The sequence below is a fragment of the Ipomoea nil genome, unplaced genomic scaffold (genome assembly GCF_001879475.1).
Source record: "Ipomoea nil cultivar Tokyo-kokei standard unplaced genomic scaffold, Asagao_1.1 scaffold1266, whole genome shotgun sequence".
Lineage (NCBI taxonomy): Eukaryota > Viridiplantae > Streptophyta > Magnoliopsida > Solanales > Convolvulaceae > Ipomoea > Ipomoea nil.
Window position 1 is genome coordinate 70,052 of NW_017617694.1, and position 16,714 is coordinate 86,765.

Genomic DNA, 16,714 nt, shown 5'->3' on the forward strand with positions numbered 1-16,714 from the left:
TTATCATCATGGGAAAGAGAGATTCCTAAGAAACGTAAACAATGTTCAACCCTGCGACCAAACTCCTGATTAGAGCCACCAATCTCAAGAATGGTATCAAAAAGCAATTTTTAAATGAGCTTAGAAACCTTTAACTTACAAGGTTGTAGCCCATCTTTAGACAGTTTGCATCTTTTTAATCCCTTAAGATTTGTCCATTTTAGAAAGCACCAGGTGTCTGCAACATCCAATTTTTTGTTGGCAGTTTCTTGTCTTTCCACTGTACACATCACCAAAAAGGTAGAGACACTTGAGAGTTGTGGGGGTGGGGGTATGAAAGATAGATTTTCTGTTTTATGATATCGCCAGACTAATCTTAAATCACAAGTCGCCCAAACAGCCTTCCAGTCAGTTCTGTCGTTAATTTTGCACACATAGGACCCATCTCGACACTTCTGTTAATTTGGAGAGCCCGCAAAATGCCGGTGGTAGAACACCCTACCGGTGGAGTGCTAACTTTAAGTCAAGTGGTCGACCACTTGAGCTTACCCAGTGGGGCGTATGAAAGACAAATTTTGTGTTTTATGATATCGCCAGACTAATCCTAAATCACGAATCATCCAAACAGCCTCCCAGTCAGTTCTGTCGTTGATTTTGCACACATGGTATCCATCTCAACATTTCTATTAATTTGGAGAGCCCACTTGGGGAGCCCTCAAAATGTCGGTGGTAGAACACCCTACCGGTGGAGTGCTGACTTTAAGTCAAGTGATCGACCACTTGAGCTAATCCCCCAGGGCCTTTTTGTGTATGTGAAACACCATGCTGCTGCAAAATGGTTATTTGTACAGAAATCCACCATTGAAAAAGCTTGAGACTTGCATTTCCAAACAGATTTCCCCTTTTTTCCCCTATGGCCCTCCCCAGACATCTTTTCTCCTATTTAGGCACCTTCCCTTGCTTGCACTTCCCACCTATCCAATGCCTCCTCTCCTAAGTTTTCTTTTATTCCATAACACTAACCTCTGCTCTAATCCAAGAAACCTTTGATTCTTCACACCTTTATTATTTATATATATACAATCCCCTCCAAAAATGGCTTCTCCCTCACAGCATACATTATTTCTATTGCTTCTCTTCCTTGAGAAATCACCCATTTTCTATCAACCCATCAGAGCCATTAACAACAACACATATTATTCATTGCATCTGGAAGGATGGGTTCAGGAGCTCTATGCTGTCTCTTCTTCTGTCTCTTCCTTCTTCCAGGTAATGTTTTCCGAGTTATGTGTCTCGAGTTTCATCTGATGTATGAGCAGCAAACAACATCTGATCAGATAATATTGGCAAATTTGGAAGTATTTGCTCTGAACATAAGAATTTCAAGAGTTTTCTATGGTACCGAATACTGATAGTATTAGGCACAACCATGTATGATATACTTGATTGTATCAGGTACTATTAGTACTAGTGCTGATCGTATCCGGTACAAGAAAAAATAGTAGATATTATTGTATCTGGTATTATCAGCATCGGTGCCAAAAGGCACCATACACTTACCCAAGAATTTTATATAAAAGCATGTAAAGTTCAACCATGCACCCATAGTGTTGCATGTGAAAACTTTGTGTATACCAAGTTTTTGGCGGGCTAACCCCCTCTCGTATGGAAAAACTAATATGGTCAGCACTTTACCCCTTAATTGGGTTGGCCCGGTGCGATCAGGAATTAGTATGAGTATAGTACAGGTTTAAAGGTGCCTCCCATAGTTAGGGCCTACACAGTTACACATGCTTTAAAACATGGAAATATGCATGAAGAACAGTGCTTTATATCTATACAATCTTTTGTTAATATTCGTTTTGAATCCAACATTATGAGTTAAGATGATGCAGTTTTCGACAAAATTTATAGGAGATGATTGCATGCATGTATGCCAAATACTAGAATGTGGGAGTCTGACTGTTCAAGGATAGTGTTAAATTCTTGATGAAGATATGGAATTGAAGAAAAAGAATCAATATGTGGTTTATTGTTTCTTCAGGTACAAGCATATCAGAGAAACACCCCTCAGAAGCAATCAGGAAAAGCAAAAAAATAGGTTTTCAAGATGAGCAAATTACCTTTTCCGGTTCGATGCATGATAGCCAGCTTGATACGGCTCCAGATAATGTTCCCATCATCAATCCATCTACACCGCCAAGTGACACAAATCCAGATATAGATCCTAATCCTAATCCTAATCCTAATCCCAATCCAGGTGCAACAAATCCGAATCCTAATCCCTTTCCAGGCACAACAAATCCAAATCCTAATCCCAACCCCAACCCCAACCCCAACCCCAACCCCAACCCCAATCCAGGTGAAACAAATCCAAACCCCAATCCCAATCCAAACCCGAACCCAAATCCCACGCCAACAAATGGTCCTGGAACCTCAACCGGGTCATGGTGTATTGCCAACCCAGGTGCTTCAGAGACGGCTTTACAGGTAGCCCTGGACTATGCTTGTGGATTTGGCGGTGCAGATTGTGCAGCCATTCAGCAAGGCGCAAGTTGTTATAACCCGAATACACTTAAAGATCACGCCTCTTATGCATTCAATGACTACTACCAAAAGAACCCAGTTCCTACCAGCTGCGTCTTTGGAGGAGCAGCACAGCTTTCTACTACTGATCCAAGTAAGAAACTAGTACAAAAATCACGTCATGTCTGAATAATTTCTCCTATCATTTAGATTACCCGACTTTACCTATCAAAACAAGAAATATACTGTAACCCGGCAATGAGGTTAAATGCTTAGTTCTTGTTTTCTACCTTATGTTTATATATCCTATGCAGTCAGCTCTAGATCTTATGCAAAACCATTATCTCATAGATTCAAGAATACTTAAGTTTGAACCCCAAACCTAAAGCCCCTCACGCCCATGCCCTTGGGTTCTATGAGAGGAGGTAAATCGCAAGATGTGCCTCAGTGAGGCAGGGTTCGAACCCGGGTATTTGCTGGGCACTACACCCACACTCAACTATGCCCCGGGGGCAATTCAAGATTACTTATCATCAGTGTTGCAAAAATCGCGCCTAAGCGCCGATTAATCGGCGCCTAGGCGTTCTAGGCGCCCGCCTAGGCGCTCCCCAGGCGCCTGCCTAGGCGCTTAGAGGGAGCGATTTTTTCAACATTGCTTATCATACTACTTTAGTCTATTAGATCATGACGGTTCTATTTTCCCCTATGTTATCCTTCAATCCCTACAGGTACTGGGAACTGTCACTATGCATCACCGAAAGCTACACTCACACCCCCTGCACAGCCACCTCCGAGCCCCATGCCCCCTGCACAGCCACCTCCAAGCCCCATGCCGCCAAGGTAAAATTTCTAAATCACATTGAATTTTGATAATACTTGGCTTAGAGCAAGAAAAAATTGGTTTAATTGAAAAGTATATATTCATTTGTATTTTTTCCTATACAGCATACCAACACCGGTGAACCCGTATCCACCACCTGGACAAACAACGGGCTATGTTCCGGAACCAACAGACTATGGAGCACCAACAGGTTCCCCCAACTCGGCATACGCCTTCTCAGGAAATCTAATACTAGGTGTCATGGTTTCTATCCTATCGCTCATTGCAACAAATCATATCTAAAGTCAGAATAAATGAAGGATTTGGCCATTGAAGTTGCAACAAGACAACAATTCATTTAGCGCCTCCACACACTATAATCTCTCTTAAGAGGCAGAGGGAATCGTCATGATGCTCGAGAGCTCATGAGACCTGAACCACCAAGAGGCAGTTGCTATTTTTCACCTTTGTATGGCTTTTAGCACCAGTAGGAAGCCAGGAGATAGTGAAGAACAGCATCTCGATGTAGTCAGCATTTTATAGCTTTAATTCCACAGTTAATAAATATTTTAGACCACAAAATCTTGATTCAATTTATTTAGCAAAAGAAGTCATGTACATTGCCCCGGGAACCGACATATGCTCTGAAGACAAATACTCCATTACTGGGAAACTTATACTCAATGCTAGAAAGCGTTTAAAAGATTAGCTGAACCGTTAACCCTAATCTTAAACTAAGATCATTCTAAACCCCCACAAGGTTGAAACTTTACAATCTCCCCTTGACCCTTGAGACATTCTTTCAAGAATCAGTAATAGTGCAATACAAAATAAATAAATAAATAAATAAATAAAACCTTAAAGTTTAAAGCATCGTGCAAGAATGTGAAGGTGTAACTTTTAACGAGTCCAACAAAATGAACTGACAATAGTGATTTTTATTCCTCCTCATTGTCAAAGATTAAAAGATATAGATATTATTAGCCCAATAATTTACATAAGAAGCCAGTTTCATGATGCTTCTCTATTCAGTTCAGATCAAGAGCAACCAAGGTACAACAACAATAGACAAGATGGCTAGGGTTGCAATGATTGAACCTTGATCAAATGCTTTTCGCAAGTTTCCAATCCGTGAGAAATGCTCGAAAGCTAGATACGCTGATATCAGTAAGGAAAGAACGACCCCCTCCTTTGTCCCCCTGCCAAGGGTAATAAAGAGGAATTGAACATCGATATAAACAAATTAGAATGCTAATGAAGTCAGCAAATGAATTTTACTAACCTTAAGTTTGAAACTTGATAAGGGGACACAATTACCATCAGTAATGCAATAAATGGAAGTTCCAATTCACCTGAAAATAAAGAAGTTGGATGGCCAATCTCAGGTATCTTTAATATGAGCATCTTTGACAACTCAAAATTGGTATTGCCACTTGTTCGGTTCAATTTCCATGCAATGCAGTAAGACAACTGATTTTGCCTCATTCTTAATTGTTATTCTTTTCCTTCGATTTTCCCCTCTAAAAATGTTAGTAGTATTAAGATTTGAATTTGAAATTTCTCATTATGAAAAAGATGAATACTGCAACATTTTTACTTGTCAAAGAAATGAAATAAAATACCAAATGAGTGATGTCCCTCGTGTTCATTTCATCAAGTCTTAAGTTAACAACCCCGGAAAAAAAAAACTGGAATTTCTATCTGACATTTCTAGGATTGCTAAAACAGGGAACTCCATGTTTCAAATAATGTCGATTGGGTATACTATAATACTTAAAGAGTGACCAATATAACAAAGCACAGAAACTACCATAAAACTTACTAGGAAAGAAGAAGAAAAGGCGAATAAGCAGTGCCAAGAATGCTGTCCAAATGCCATACTCACCCCTGCAGCAAATCAATGTTCAATTTGTTTATTGAAGCTTGGAATTTAATAGCATGCACTCACCATGACGATAAACCACAAAAATTAAGAGAGAGGCTTACTTGATCCATGAGACGAGAGTTGAAGGGGCTTGCAAAGCAAACAAAGGAACAAGAAAAGATTTGTGAATAGAAGTTCCCTTAGCAAGCATCAAAACCCTAAGGAAGAGAATCCAAGAATTGTGAGAGTAAAACATGCAAGTTTGACACTCATACAAAACATCATTGACCTAAAAATTAGCCCCAATGTAATAGTAATCATGTGAGGATTCAGAGGAAAAGGGAGGAAAAGAATCATCATATAGTCTTATGTCTAAGCAAATATTTATACTTTCATTGAGTCTTTAGGCCCAATCCAAATTTCTAGACTGATCATTTCAGCTTGGGAAAGTAGGAATCAATTGAAAAAAAAAAAAAAAAAAAAACATTTAGCTATAAACCATGATAAAATTGAAATTTTATTAGAAAATGAGAATATCCAAGATCAAGATAACAGCTATAAAGGGAAGACCAGAGACTGTGCTATACTTTTATTGCCAAACATTTACAAATAAGAAAGGATGCCCAAACAGTAAAAAAATAATAACAACAAAAACAGTGAAAGATATGTACTTACACAGAGGAGACAGTGCAGACCCAATGGAGATTCCGAGGGGTCAGAGCCGCAGAGTAACAAACCACTCCACTTCTCAGTCTCTTATTCATCCCTCCCTTGAGATCAACCGAAACACTGAAACAGAAGCATATCAAATAGAAAACAAAAACAAAAATCAAGAATTTCTCATTTAAAGATCAAAACTTTTTTGAACAGGTGAACCCAGACTAAGGTCACAAGCCATGAATGCTATAAAGAAAAACGAAATTGAAAACCTTTTACCCGAGGGGATTGTATTTGTAGCCAAGAAAGGTGGAACTTTGGAGCGAAGGGGATTGAGAAGAGAAACGGGAAACTGTGGGGCGGTGAAAAGGAGGAGGAGACTTCAAAGAAAGCAAGCGATTGCTGTAGAGAGAGGAGCGGGATGGATAGGATAGAGAAAGAGTCAGCATTTTCTCTTCTCTTTAAGCTTCTTTTGCGTTGTCGCCGGCTAATTGGGGAAAGATTGTGGGAGGAGATATCAATATAGCTCAGAATGAAGGATCGGTAACTGCGAAAGAAAGAGTCACTATAACATTGTCATGGCCTCATGGGTTGCCATCTGTCAATATTTCTAGATCTAGCGTTGTAGCCTGTGAGCTTGACAGTGATGACTGAAAACAACACTTTTTGGACATTTGGGAAAAATGGAGAAAGTATAATTTGAAGTTTTATTCAAAAAGGAAAATTATATATGTACTCCAAGCGTGTAAATCTTCTCCACGTGCCTTGATTTTATTGGAAGAAGACGAAAAGAGAGTAATAAAAATTGTGGCTCATATTGTTTTGAATGAATCAAAGTGTAACATTTAAGCAGGGAGTAAAAAATAGAGTATAATATAGGAGTATGTGTAGTATTACTCATTTAAAAATGGAGAGTCTATTAGACATTTTCCTTTATTTTATCCCAAAATTATTCATTTCGTTCATAATTCTATCCTTCCAACCAAACACAGTTAATTCATATTTTTTATTTTAAATGGGTGTAAATAAAGGTGTGTTTGGAAACTCGTTTGGAAATCATTTTCCGAGTATTCAGTGTTTGGTAAGTAAGAAAACACTAAAGTCAAAAAAAAAATTGAAGTTAGGTGAAAAATAGAGTCATTTTTTCAGAAAATGACTTCCTTTTTTTTTATGGAAGTCATTTTTCAGACTTTGTTCTCTGCCTATTCACCATCTTCGCCTGCGACTTCTCCACTGCAAATTTCCTATCCGCTGCAATTTCTTCAAGAAATGCCCAAATCTACAAAATCCAATACAAAATCGGGGCACCAAATCATACTTCAATCTCAGCGAGAATCCCTTTTTCGCACCCTTCTCACTCACAATTTCAACCCATATCTCTCTAGCAAGGGCTTCATCAGATTGCTTTCCACCGGAATAAATGGCAAGTCCGTTCACGATCTCCATCCGGTGACCATCGTGCAAATCAGACTTGCGCTCTCTCCGCCACCGCACGATTCCTCATCAAGACCCTTTTGCAGTCCTCCGAGAAAAATCAGACCAACGAAAGCCTCTCCTGGGAGAAAATCACTTACGTGGGGATAACTGCAGCAATAAATGTTTGGTTCGCATGTCTGCTTTACCAGAGGCCTGAGGCTTCAAAACTATTTGAGTGATTTAATTCCATCACAGATCTACTTTGTTTCATATACTTTGCCTATATATGGGAATAAATATGGAACACTAGCTTGAACATATCATTTCATACAGTTGCTTTATGTTTCAAAAAAAAATGTTGAAGTATACAAATTTTCTCATTTTCCTACTCATTTTCTGGAAAATGAACCAAACACACAAATACAGTTTTCTGTTGTGCAGTCGGAAAAGAAAATATTTTCTGGAAAATGACTCATTTTCCAGAAGTCATTTGCATGCTTTCCAAACGGACCCTAAGATCAACCGAGAAGATTGTCTAATTTACACTTTTTGATGGGTGTAAATTACTGAAAAGATTGTCATAGGTGAGAAGTTTAGAGAAATCACTTTAGAGCATCAATATCAGTTGGGATTTTTTATGAGTTATTTGTGGGCCTCAGCATCCACCTCATCTTTCACTATCTCACTCAATCACAAAAAACTCTTCTCTACATCAGTTTTAAGTTTTTTTTCTCAGTTATTTGTGGACCACCATTTAACCCACTATATTTTAATTATTTCTTGGAAGAAGTGTCAAATAGGCCCATCTACTACTGCGAAGTGCTCAATTCCCACCCTGAACTAAATTAAGTGTCAAATAGACTCATCTACCAACTAAATTTGTTTGATTGGCTTTTTTTGCAGATGGCAAACAGGTTGCCTATTCAATTATTAAAAATAAATAAATAAATAAATAAATAAATATATATATATATATATATATATATATATATATATATATATATATATATATATATATAAAATTATGGATTTCAAACTTTCAAATTTTCAATCACCCACCAAGCCTTCGATATGCGCTTCAACTAATCAATAAACAATCACCAAATGTGTAAAATATCCCTAATTTTTTCAACTTCCGTATGTAGAAACATAGATAACTGTTCATACCATACTGAATCCACTTGAGATATCGAAAAGCATTCACCAATTGAAATGAAAATATGGATGACATCTATCTATATATTAATATTGCACAATACATGAGCTCCATAGGGTTTCGATTACCCATCAAGCCTTCGATATGTGCTTCATTTTTTTTGTCCTGAATTTTAATATTGCAAAATATGGCCGTTTGGAACGAGGGCTGCGGCGACGGCCGCCCTCGTTCTAGGCCGTTTGAGGTCCAGATCTGAACTTCATGTTTGACAGTCGTGGTTGTCCGATTGTCCTCGCTAGACAACCACGGCTGTCTGTGAAATACGCAGCCACCGGCTGTCCTGATTTTTTTTTTTAATATTATATATATATATATATATATATATATATATATATATATATATATATATATATATATATATATATTAATAATTGAATAGGCAACATGTTATCAACTTGCAAAAAAAATTCAATCGAACAAATTTAGCTGGTAGATGGGCTTATTTGACACTTAATTTAATTCGTGGTGGGATTGAGAACTTCACAGTAGTAGATGAGCCTATTTGACACTTCTGTCTTATTTCTTTATCTACTTTATTTATATTTTAATTTTTAATAAGAAATAGTGAAACATCAAACATGCATACTGCGGTTAAACTAAATAAAATAAAATTATAATTAAAACTAATTACTTAAAAAATTAAACTACAACGCGGTTTAATATTAATCAATTACAAAGCGGTGAAAATAAATTAAAGTACATAACAATTAAAATACCAAAAAGCGGTTAAATTAATTGCCGTTGTTGCTCCATATATGCTCAATCAAATCCGCGCGAAGTTGATGATACAATTGCGAGTCATGTAATTCGGCATTTCTTTCTAAATATTGTTGAAACTCTTCGGTTGATCCTTGGGACGCTTCTGTTGTTGCTTCATTTTCTTCGTCCACCCAAGTAGTTACATGCTCACATTCATCCTCAAGAATCATGTTGTATAAAATAATGCAAGTATACATTATTTCTTTCAAGTGTTCCCTATACAAAAATCATCCCAGACGTCAAACCATTGCCCATCGAGCTTGTAACACCCCAAATGCCCGCTCTACATCTTTTCTACCTGCTTCTTGCTTTTGTTTAAACAATATTCTTTTGGGGTCTGCCGGACATGGAAAACTCTTCACGAACACCGACCATTGTGGGTAGATACCATATGTCAGATAGTAACCTCTTTTGTACTCCGTACCGTTCACAATAAAATTAACCTCCGGTGCATTTCCTTGCAACACATCATTGAATAAAGGCGATTGATTTAAAACATTGATATCATTCATAGCACCTATGACGCCGAAGAATGCATGCCATATCCATAAGTCTGTTGATGTGACCGCTTCTAGCATAAATGTTGGAACTCCATGATCGCCTCGTGTAAATTGACCTTTCCATGCTACCGGACAATTTTTCCACTCCCAATGCATGAATCAAGACTCCCTAACATCCCCGGAAAGCCGTGCTTTTGTTCATGCATGTGAAGCAATCGAGCGGTGTCTTCTGCATTTGGTCTTCTCAAGTATTGAATGCCAAAACCTTTAGTGACACCTCGGCAAAATTGAAATAAGCATTTTATGGCAGTTGTTTTACCCATGCGTAGATACTCATCCATTGTGTCCGCCGGTGTAGCATATGCCAATTGTCGAATGGCCGGTGCATTTCTGTAGCGTTGATAAACTGGTCATTTTAGCAGTGTTTTCCCTTTGTTGAAAATATTCATAACGACTTTGCAATGCATTGACTATGCGTAAAAATAATTCTTTCCTAATTCGAAAACGTCGGCGGAAGATGTCGTCAGGGAACACTGGATCATCGGAAAAGTTATCAGCGGCTAAACGATCGTGGCCTGCCGCATGGTCCCTATTGTAGTATCGTCTTTTATTTCTCGGGTTGGAAGAACTTTGATGTTGTTGAACTAGCTTTGTCAACCGCAACATGTGTTTCATAATTTCTTCTTCAAGTTCATCAATTTCTGCAATTGATTCATCAGTACTATCATCACTACTATCACCATCCATAGGATCCCAATTAAGATCCCAATTAGGAGGAGGTGATGACATTTTGCTAGTATAAGAAAAATAAGAATGTAGGAGTGCAAGAATTTGAGTGGTGTAAATGAGATTGGTGGTGAATATAAGTATTGCATGCTAAAATGATGGTGGGATAAAATGTGAAAAAATTGTGAAGACAAGTGGTACTTATATATATATATATATATATATATATATATATATATATATATATATATATTAAAGTAATAGTTGCCAGCAACGGCTAGAAATGTATGGCCGTTGCTGGCAACAGATATAATTCTTGCCGTTGCTCGGCCAGCAACGGCCAGAATTAATAATCGCCTAGGCGGGCGCGTGTATCACATGCGCCCGCTGGGTGGGCGGTGAGACGCAGTTGCGTTTCATTGCCTTCTTTCTTTTTATTTTTTTTTTAGTTTTCTGACATTCTTCCACCCCTTGGAGGCCAATTATTTTTTAAAGAACTTCCACCTACATCAGTTATTATGCTTGGGCTTGAGAGGTTTACTGTACAAATAACTCCAAATTATGCTCTAGTGTGGATGTTCTATTGTTCTTAGCTTTATCTGAAAATATTTTACGGTTAAAAATAAGGTGAAAAAAAAATAAAAAGTCATTATTATTAATTGGTGTGCACTAGGAAGATAAAAGCAAAAGAGAAATAGTCATTATTCGAGATAATTCACAAACTACCCGTTTACCATAGAGTTTGCACTAAGAGAAAAATAGTCATTAAACACTCCCGATTTTTAGCGTAAATTAAACCATTTAAGCTTAAGTAATAAGGCAATAACTAACCAAAATCATTAAAGTAATGCGGAAGCTAAACCAATTAGTACTGGGGTGTTATGCCACATCTAAGTTAAAGACTTAGATGCACATGCCAAAATCATCTTCAACCAAAGTAAACTAATCATAATGTCAAGTTCGACAAAACGGCTCACAAGCCACCAAAACTAAGGTCTAACAAAGGAACTAATTCTAGCTCAACGGCTCCAACTTGCGCACTCTCGAACCGACTAGACTGTACCTGGAAAGCATTAAGGTGTAACAACCGTTAGCGAAAATTGCTAAGTAACCCACTTCAACGCGTTGAGTACAATATAATATATTTTATAAGAAAACCACTTTTGAGACTTTGGAATACATAAGTATAGCCTTAGTAACACTAGTTTTTAAAACATAAGAGAGATAGAAGTATCATTTGACTCATCGAAAGATACACTCAATCATGCCGACCAACATACGGCTAAACAATAGAATCAATTCGAGGAGACAACGATAAGTATACAAAGATAATCAACAAGGTAAGGTATTCAAGCATCAATCAAAAGATCACATAAAGGTATGCTCATAAGCCAAAGAATTTCAAGAATCATAATCAATGATCAAGTTCCAACCTTATGTCAAGTTCCAATCTTATGTCAAGTTCCAACTTTTACACCTCTCCATCCTTATAACAGTTCCAACCTGTACCTCCGAGGCCACCCTATACACCAGTCCAACCTTATACCACCAGAGACTATGCTCCCCACCTGCTTGCCGCCAGCTTTTAAACATGATATAATATACTGCCAATCATTTGAGCAAAGCTCATTACCGCCAATCTCATATCAATCATAACACATAGTCATCGACATAGATAATAAAGGCTCAACAATAGCCCAATCAAGGAATAATCATGATAAGGTACCGCAATTGTACAAGTTCACAATGATAGGTTCTAATAGAAAAACTCAAGAAAGAACGCAAAGGAGACATTCCAAAGTATTGCCACAATAACGAAAGGCTTCCAAATCAAAAGACCACAATGATGGGTAATCACAAGTTACCAAACCTCATCAAGAATAAGTAAGATCATTACGAGGAAGACACATACTAGTACCAACAAACAACGTAGCTAGCATGCAAATCAATAAGATAATCATAAAGGCTCAAACTAATATCATAGACTTCACTTCAATCCAACAAAACATAAAGTTGGATCACCAACACGATTCAAGACTTACAAATCATACCAAGGATACTTAAGACATCGTTCTAGACTTACGAAACATCAACGAAGACACACAAGTGCACAATGGATCAACAAAATGGAGGCCAAGAACCAACGTACCAGTGGGCGGTTTGGTGGGTGGCAAACCACCCGCCCAACACCCCGCAGCGGGTGGTACCACAGGTAGTCAACCACCCGTGAACCCCCCGCCACCATCTACCCTTGTACCAGCGGGTGGGCTGGCGGGTGGCAAATTGCCCGCCAGGGTCCCGCTGGTACCGAAACAGAGAGGAGAAAACACTTCGGGGAAAAATTGCAAGAATGCTCAAAGTTCAAGTCCAAACACCTCAAAACTCACATTAACAACAAAAGGGACTTGGATACATAGAATAACTCAATAAATAACATTAGAGAACCCTAGATACAAGCTCTACAAAGTCATAATCACAAGAATATGCACATATCACTAAGAGCATTAATAAATCATAAATAGCAAGTGTAAATAGATTTTGTAGGACATGAGTTACCTTCTTAGCCTATTCCACACTTCCCAAACTCCTAAGATCTTTCTTGAAGGTCCTCCTCCAATTGATCTTTAATACACAAACCAAAACCCACCAATCAAAGAGAGAAACTTAGATAAAGAAGGTGAAAAGCTATGAAATAAAACCAAAGAAGCCTAGAACTTGTTGTAGATGGAGAAATGTGGAAACTTGATGGCCTTCTAGGTAGGGAAGATGAATGATTTCTTTGGTTAGGATGGGAGAGTTTAGAGTGGCTTGGAGAGTAAGCTAGAATGTTAGAGAGAGAGAGAGAGAGGGGTTTTTTCTTGGCTAAGTGAGGAAGACTGGGGTGGAAATCTAGGAAATATCTTGGGTTCCAAGTTAGAATTTGTGAAAAGACTAAAAGGACATTTTCATTCCACAAGCAATTTAGGAGAAAATTAAAGACTAGAGTACAAGGAATAAAGCACAAGGTCTACCCATTGACCACATTTAAAAGGCTAGGGGATTTGGTCAATTTGGTCCCTTAACAATACTCAATGGGAATTATAGAGGAAATTGTGAGGCCAAAAATAGGAATTAATTATGTAATTAATTCGGCTTTAAAGAATAAATTTTTGGGGTGTCACAAACAGTTGGTCATATTCTCCGGTGGAAAAGCGACTGTTCAGTCGCTAACGATCGATGCTTTATTTTTTTAGTGGCAGCAGTGAACGGTGGTCAAGGTAGCCAACGACGGTTAACGATGGTCAGATCAATAACGATATTTTACTGGTAAATCATACTTATTTAGCTCACTAGTTACCATACGCACATTGCGCAAATAGCCTAATGCCCAATGTGTATTTTTAAACTAGTGTTTCATAATTTATCAAAGTATCATTCGGTATCCTGACGTATATCAATGCAAGATTATCGATTTTTTTCATAAAAGCGAATATTTTAAAAATGCACAAAGCATAGTTTTTGCAACACAAAACTCTATTAATTGGCGTGATTCATGCTTCATCTTGTTGCCACTTCCTCCAGAAACAAATTCTATTCAATCTAGTCCTTTGGTGTGCTTCACTGCAATTTTAGTGTCTTGGCGCAGTGCACCTTCAAAAACAAAACCAAATCTGCATTGCCCAATGCGTGATTCTAAATAATTGACCAAGGTTCATGTTAAATTTTAAATTGTATTTTTAATACACTCTAACATATTCATAATATATGTTTAACAATGATGTCAATTTTGATTGGGATGAGGTTCAAACCTAACTTACCTAAGGCCTTCCTTATGAAAATTAATGACTAGTTAATAATAACAAATAGTTAACGAAATATTCTGTTACTAAAGTCTACACTAACAGAATACAAGGGTATTTAGAAAAAGTATATGATATAACAGAGGATAAAATATGAAAATAATTAAAAAAAAATACTAAAATCAAAATAATATGAACCATTAATTTCAACAATGAATTGCACCAATATTTTTTTTTAGTTCCCGTTAAGGCCTAACTTAATTGGTTTTTATTAGGGGAGTGTATTCAATAAAGACTTTTAATGACTTTCAAAGATTTTTATTAAAAGTTTGGTGGTATTCAATTTAGACTTTTAAAGACTCTTTAAAAGTTTATCGGTATTCGATTAAGACTTTTCAAAAAATTTTAAAAGTATACTAGTATTCGGTTCAGACTTTAATATAGTAACTTATTAACTTTTATAGACTTTATCATAATAGGATTTCTATAGATTTTTTTCTTCATCAATATAAATAGATGAAATTCAACCCTCCAACCCAAACTTTTCAACTTTCTCTACAAACTTTTTTTCCTCTATCTAACTAGACAAACTTTTCATCGATTTCTATCAAATTTTACCGTACGTTTCAAACCTCTCATAAATACTCATATACTTTTTATTTTATCTCTTTATTTTCATACATATTTATAAAATAAATCATAACAAAAATTATTATTTGCGGTTGTTTACAGCAAATATTTTTGCTGTTTGCCATAGATTTTTGCTGCGAACAACATAAATCTTTTGCTGCGACCAGTAGCAAGCTGTTGTTGGTCGCAACAGAATTAACATACCCAAAATTTTAACTCAATTTTTGTATATATATAATTAACATAATTTTATGTAATTGAATGCTCATTAATTATTAATATATGTATTTGTGTTAAGTTGAATATTTTGAGAGATTCTCATTTATTTTATAGTAATTATAAATGGAAGATGTACATCAAGAAATGAGTAAAGGTAAAAATAAAGTTAATGGAAATTATGCATTGTTGGCACCATAATTTTCTTCGCAGGGAGTGTTGTAGCTATATGATGTATTTCCAATTGAGCTAAATAATAATGAATCTCTTTCACATTTCCCAATGAATGAGGTAGATAATTTTGATCAATTATTTGAATCTCAAGAGCAACAACGAGAGCATGCAGGCTAAAATAGCTTTGAATATGTGGAGAGACATGAACAAGGTGAAAGCAATGTCAATCAAATATAATTGTACTAACAAGATGAATACCTTAATTCCTACATTTTTCATTCAAGACATTTTGATAATTATATTACTTAACATTTGTTGTTTCATTAGTTCAATAAATATTTTATTGGTTATATTTAGTGAAAATTGATTATATTTTTTATGTATAATATACTCTATTTTTGTGACAATAAATATTTATTTTTTATTTTCTTTTTATTTTTTGCAATGCATTAATTTATTTATGATTTATAAAAATATATTTTTGTAAAAAATAATAAATAATGTATTAATAGAAATTATCGAATATTTGCAAGGGTGTATTTAATTTAGAAATTTAATAATTTTATAGACTTTTTAATACGAAAATGTTTTTAAAAATCTATAAATATTTGTCATACGAATTTGTATAGACTCGTGATGAAAGTTTAAAGGATTTTAAGAAAGCTTATAAAAGTTCTATAAGAATCATTTAAAATTCATCACTTTAACAACACGTTTGGTTCATGGAATGATTTTTGAGGTAATAGGAATGCTATTCCATAAGGAATGGAATAAGCAAATAATAGAATAGGAATTGTATTATATTGTTTGGTTCGCGGAAGGAATAGACTTTATGAATTATATTATAGTGTTTGGTTGATTTAATGAATAGAAATGAAATATGTTTTAAAAGACATAAATACCCTTATAAAAATATGTGATGATGGCGATGGTGGTGGTGGTGGTGGCGGCGGCGGCGATGGTGGCGGCAGCGGCGGTGGCTATAGTGGGCGGCGACGGTGGCTATAGTGGGCGGTGGCGGCGGTAGTGGCGATAGTGGTGGCAGCAGTGCTGGTGGTGGTGGGGACGGCGGCGGCGGTGGCGGTGGCGGTGCTGGGGTGGTGGTGCTGGCGGCGGTGGTGATGGTGGTTGTGGCGGTGGCGGTGGTGGAGGCGGCGATGGTGAAATAGGAAATAAATTTAATTGGGGGTAAAATAAGAAATAGAAACTTTAGGCTATTCTTTAGAACTCAGGAATAGTCTAATACCAGGGGTCCCTTAGGAATCTCTATTCCCCTTGCAAGGGGAATAGGTCATTCCCAGAAACAATGTTCCTGGAAATACAAGTGGTTACCAAACAGAGAAATAGGCTATGCCATTCCAGGCCTATTTCGTGAACCAAACAGCCCATAAAAGTCTTTGAAAGTGTTTAAAAGTCTTGATTGAATACACCTCTTAGATTTGTATAGATAAA

At 36.7% G+C, this 16,714-nt stretch overlaps 3 protein-coding genes across 4 annotated transcripts; 1 reads left to right on the forward strand and 2 right to left on the reverse strand.

The window, feature by feature from the left end:
* Window positions 1-951: 951 nt before the first annotated feature.
* On the forward strand, window positions 952-3,976 carry LOC109184630 (PLASMODESMATA CALLOSE-BINDING PROTEIN 2-like). The gene is made up of 4 exons (XM_019334665.1): window positions 952-1,248; window positions 2,024-2,659; window positions 3,234-3,345; window positions 3,451-3,976. Exons 1-4 carry the CDS (start codon window positions 1,197-1,199, stop codon window positions 3,626-3,628), a joined length of 978 nt encoding a protein of 325 aa, XP_019190210.1. The 5' UTR covers window positions 952-1,196; the 3' UTR covers window positions 3,629-3,976.
* A 229-nt stretch (window positions 3,977-4,205) lies between these two features.
* On the reverse strand, window positions 4,206-6,514 carry LOC109184631 (cold-regulated 413 inner membrane protein 2, chloroplastic-like). 2 transcript variants are annotated; one of them, XM_019334666.1, is made up of 6 exons: window positions 6,126-6,510; window positions 5,865-5,978; window positions 5,312-5,407; window positions 5,148-5,212; window positions 4,608-4,677; window positions 4,206-4,524 (listed from the first exon to the last, which is right to left on the reverse strand). In XM_019334666.1, the coding sequence occupies exons 1-6, from the start codon at window positions 6,293-6,295 to the stop codon at window positions 4,359-4,361; spliced, it is 681 nt and encodes a 226-aa protein (XP_019190211.1). In that variant the 5' UTR covers window positions 6,296-6,510; the 3' UTR covers window positions 4,206-4,358. The 2 variants fall into 2 exon arrangements, with proteins under 2 accessions (XP_019190211.1, XP_019190212.1); XM_019334667.1 differs by lacking the exons at window positions 4,206-4,524; window positions 4,608-4,677 and adding an exon at window positions 4,976-5,013 and having other exon boundaries at window positions 5,046-5,212; window positions 6,126-6,514.
* Window positions 6,515-10,070: 3,556 nt separating this feature from the next.
* LOC109184590 lies at window positions 10,071-10,526 on the reverse strand. The gene has a single exon (XM_019334607.1). The coding sequence runs from the start codon at window positions 10,524-10,526 to the stop codon at window positions 10,071-10,073; it is 456 nt and encodes a 151-aa protein (XP_019190152.1).
* Between the last annotated feature and the right edge of the window lie 6,188 nt (window positions 10,527-16,714).

What these genes read in the sequence shown, in the direction of transcription:
- LOC109184630 (XM_019334665.1), top strand. Translation starts at nt 1,197, where the DNA reads ATGGGTTCAGGAGCTCTATGCTGTCTCTTCTTCTGTCTCTTCCTTCTT. An exon ending in CTGTCTCTTCCTTCTTCCAG is followed by an intron (nt 1,249 to 2,023) that starts GTAATGTTTTCC and finishes TTGTTTCTTCAG; the next exon opens with GTACAAGCATATCAGAGAAA. An exon ending in CCAAGCCCCATGCCGCCAAG is followed by an intron (nt 3,346 to 3,450) that starts GTAAAATTTCTA and finishes TTTCCTATACAG; the next exon opens with CATACCAACACCGGTGAACC.
- LOC109184631 (XM_019334666.1), bottom strand. Translation starts at nt 6,295, where the DNA reads ATGCTGACTCTTTCTCTATCCTATCCATCCCGCTCCTCTCTCTACAGC. An exon ending in TACAAATACAATCCCCTCGG is followed by an intron (nt 5,979 to 6,125) that starts GTAAAAGGTTTT and finishes CTTCTGTTTCAG; the next exon opens with TGTTTCGGTTGATCTCAAGG. An exon ending in ACTCTCGTCTCATGGATCAA is followed by an intron (nt 5,213 to 5,311) that starts GTAAGCCTCTCT and finishes GATTTGCTGCAG; the next exon opens with GGGTGAGTATGGCATTTGGA.
- LOC109184590 (XM_019334607.1), bottom strand. Translation starts at nt 10,526, where the DNA reads ATGTCATCACCTCCTCCTAATTGGGATCTTAATTGGGATCCTATGGAT.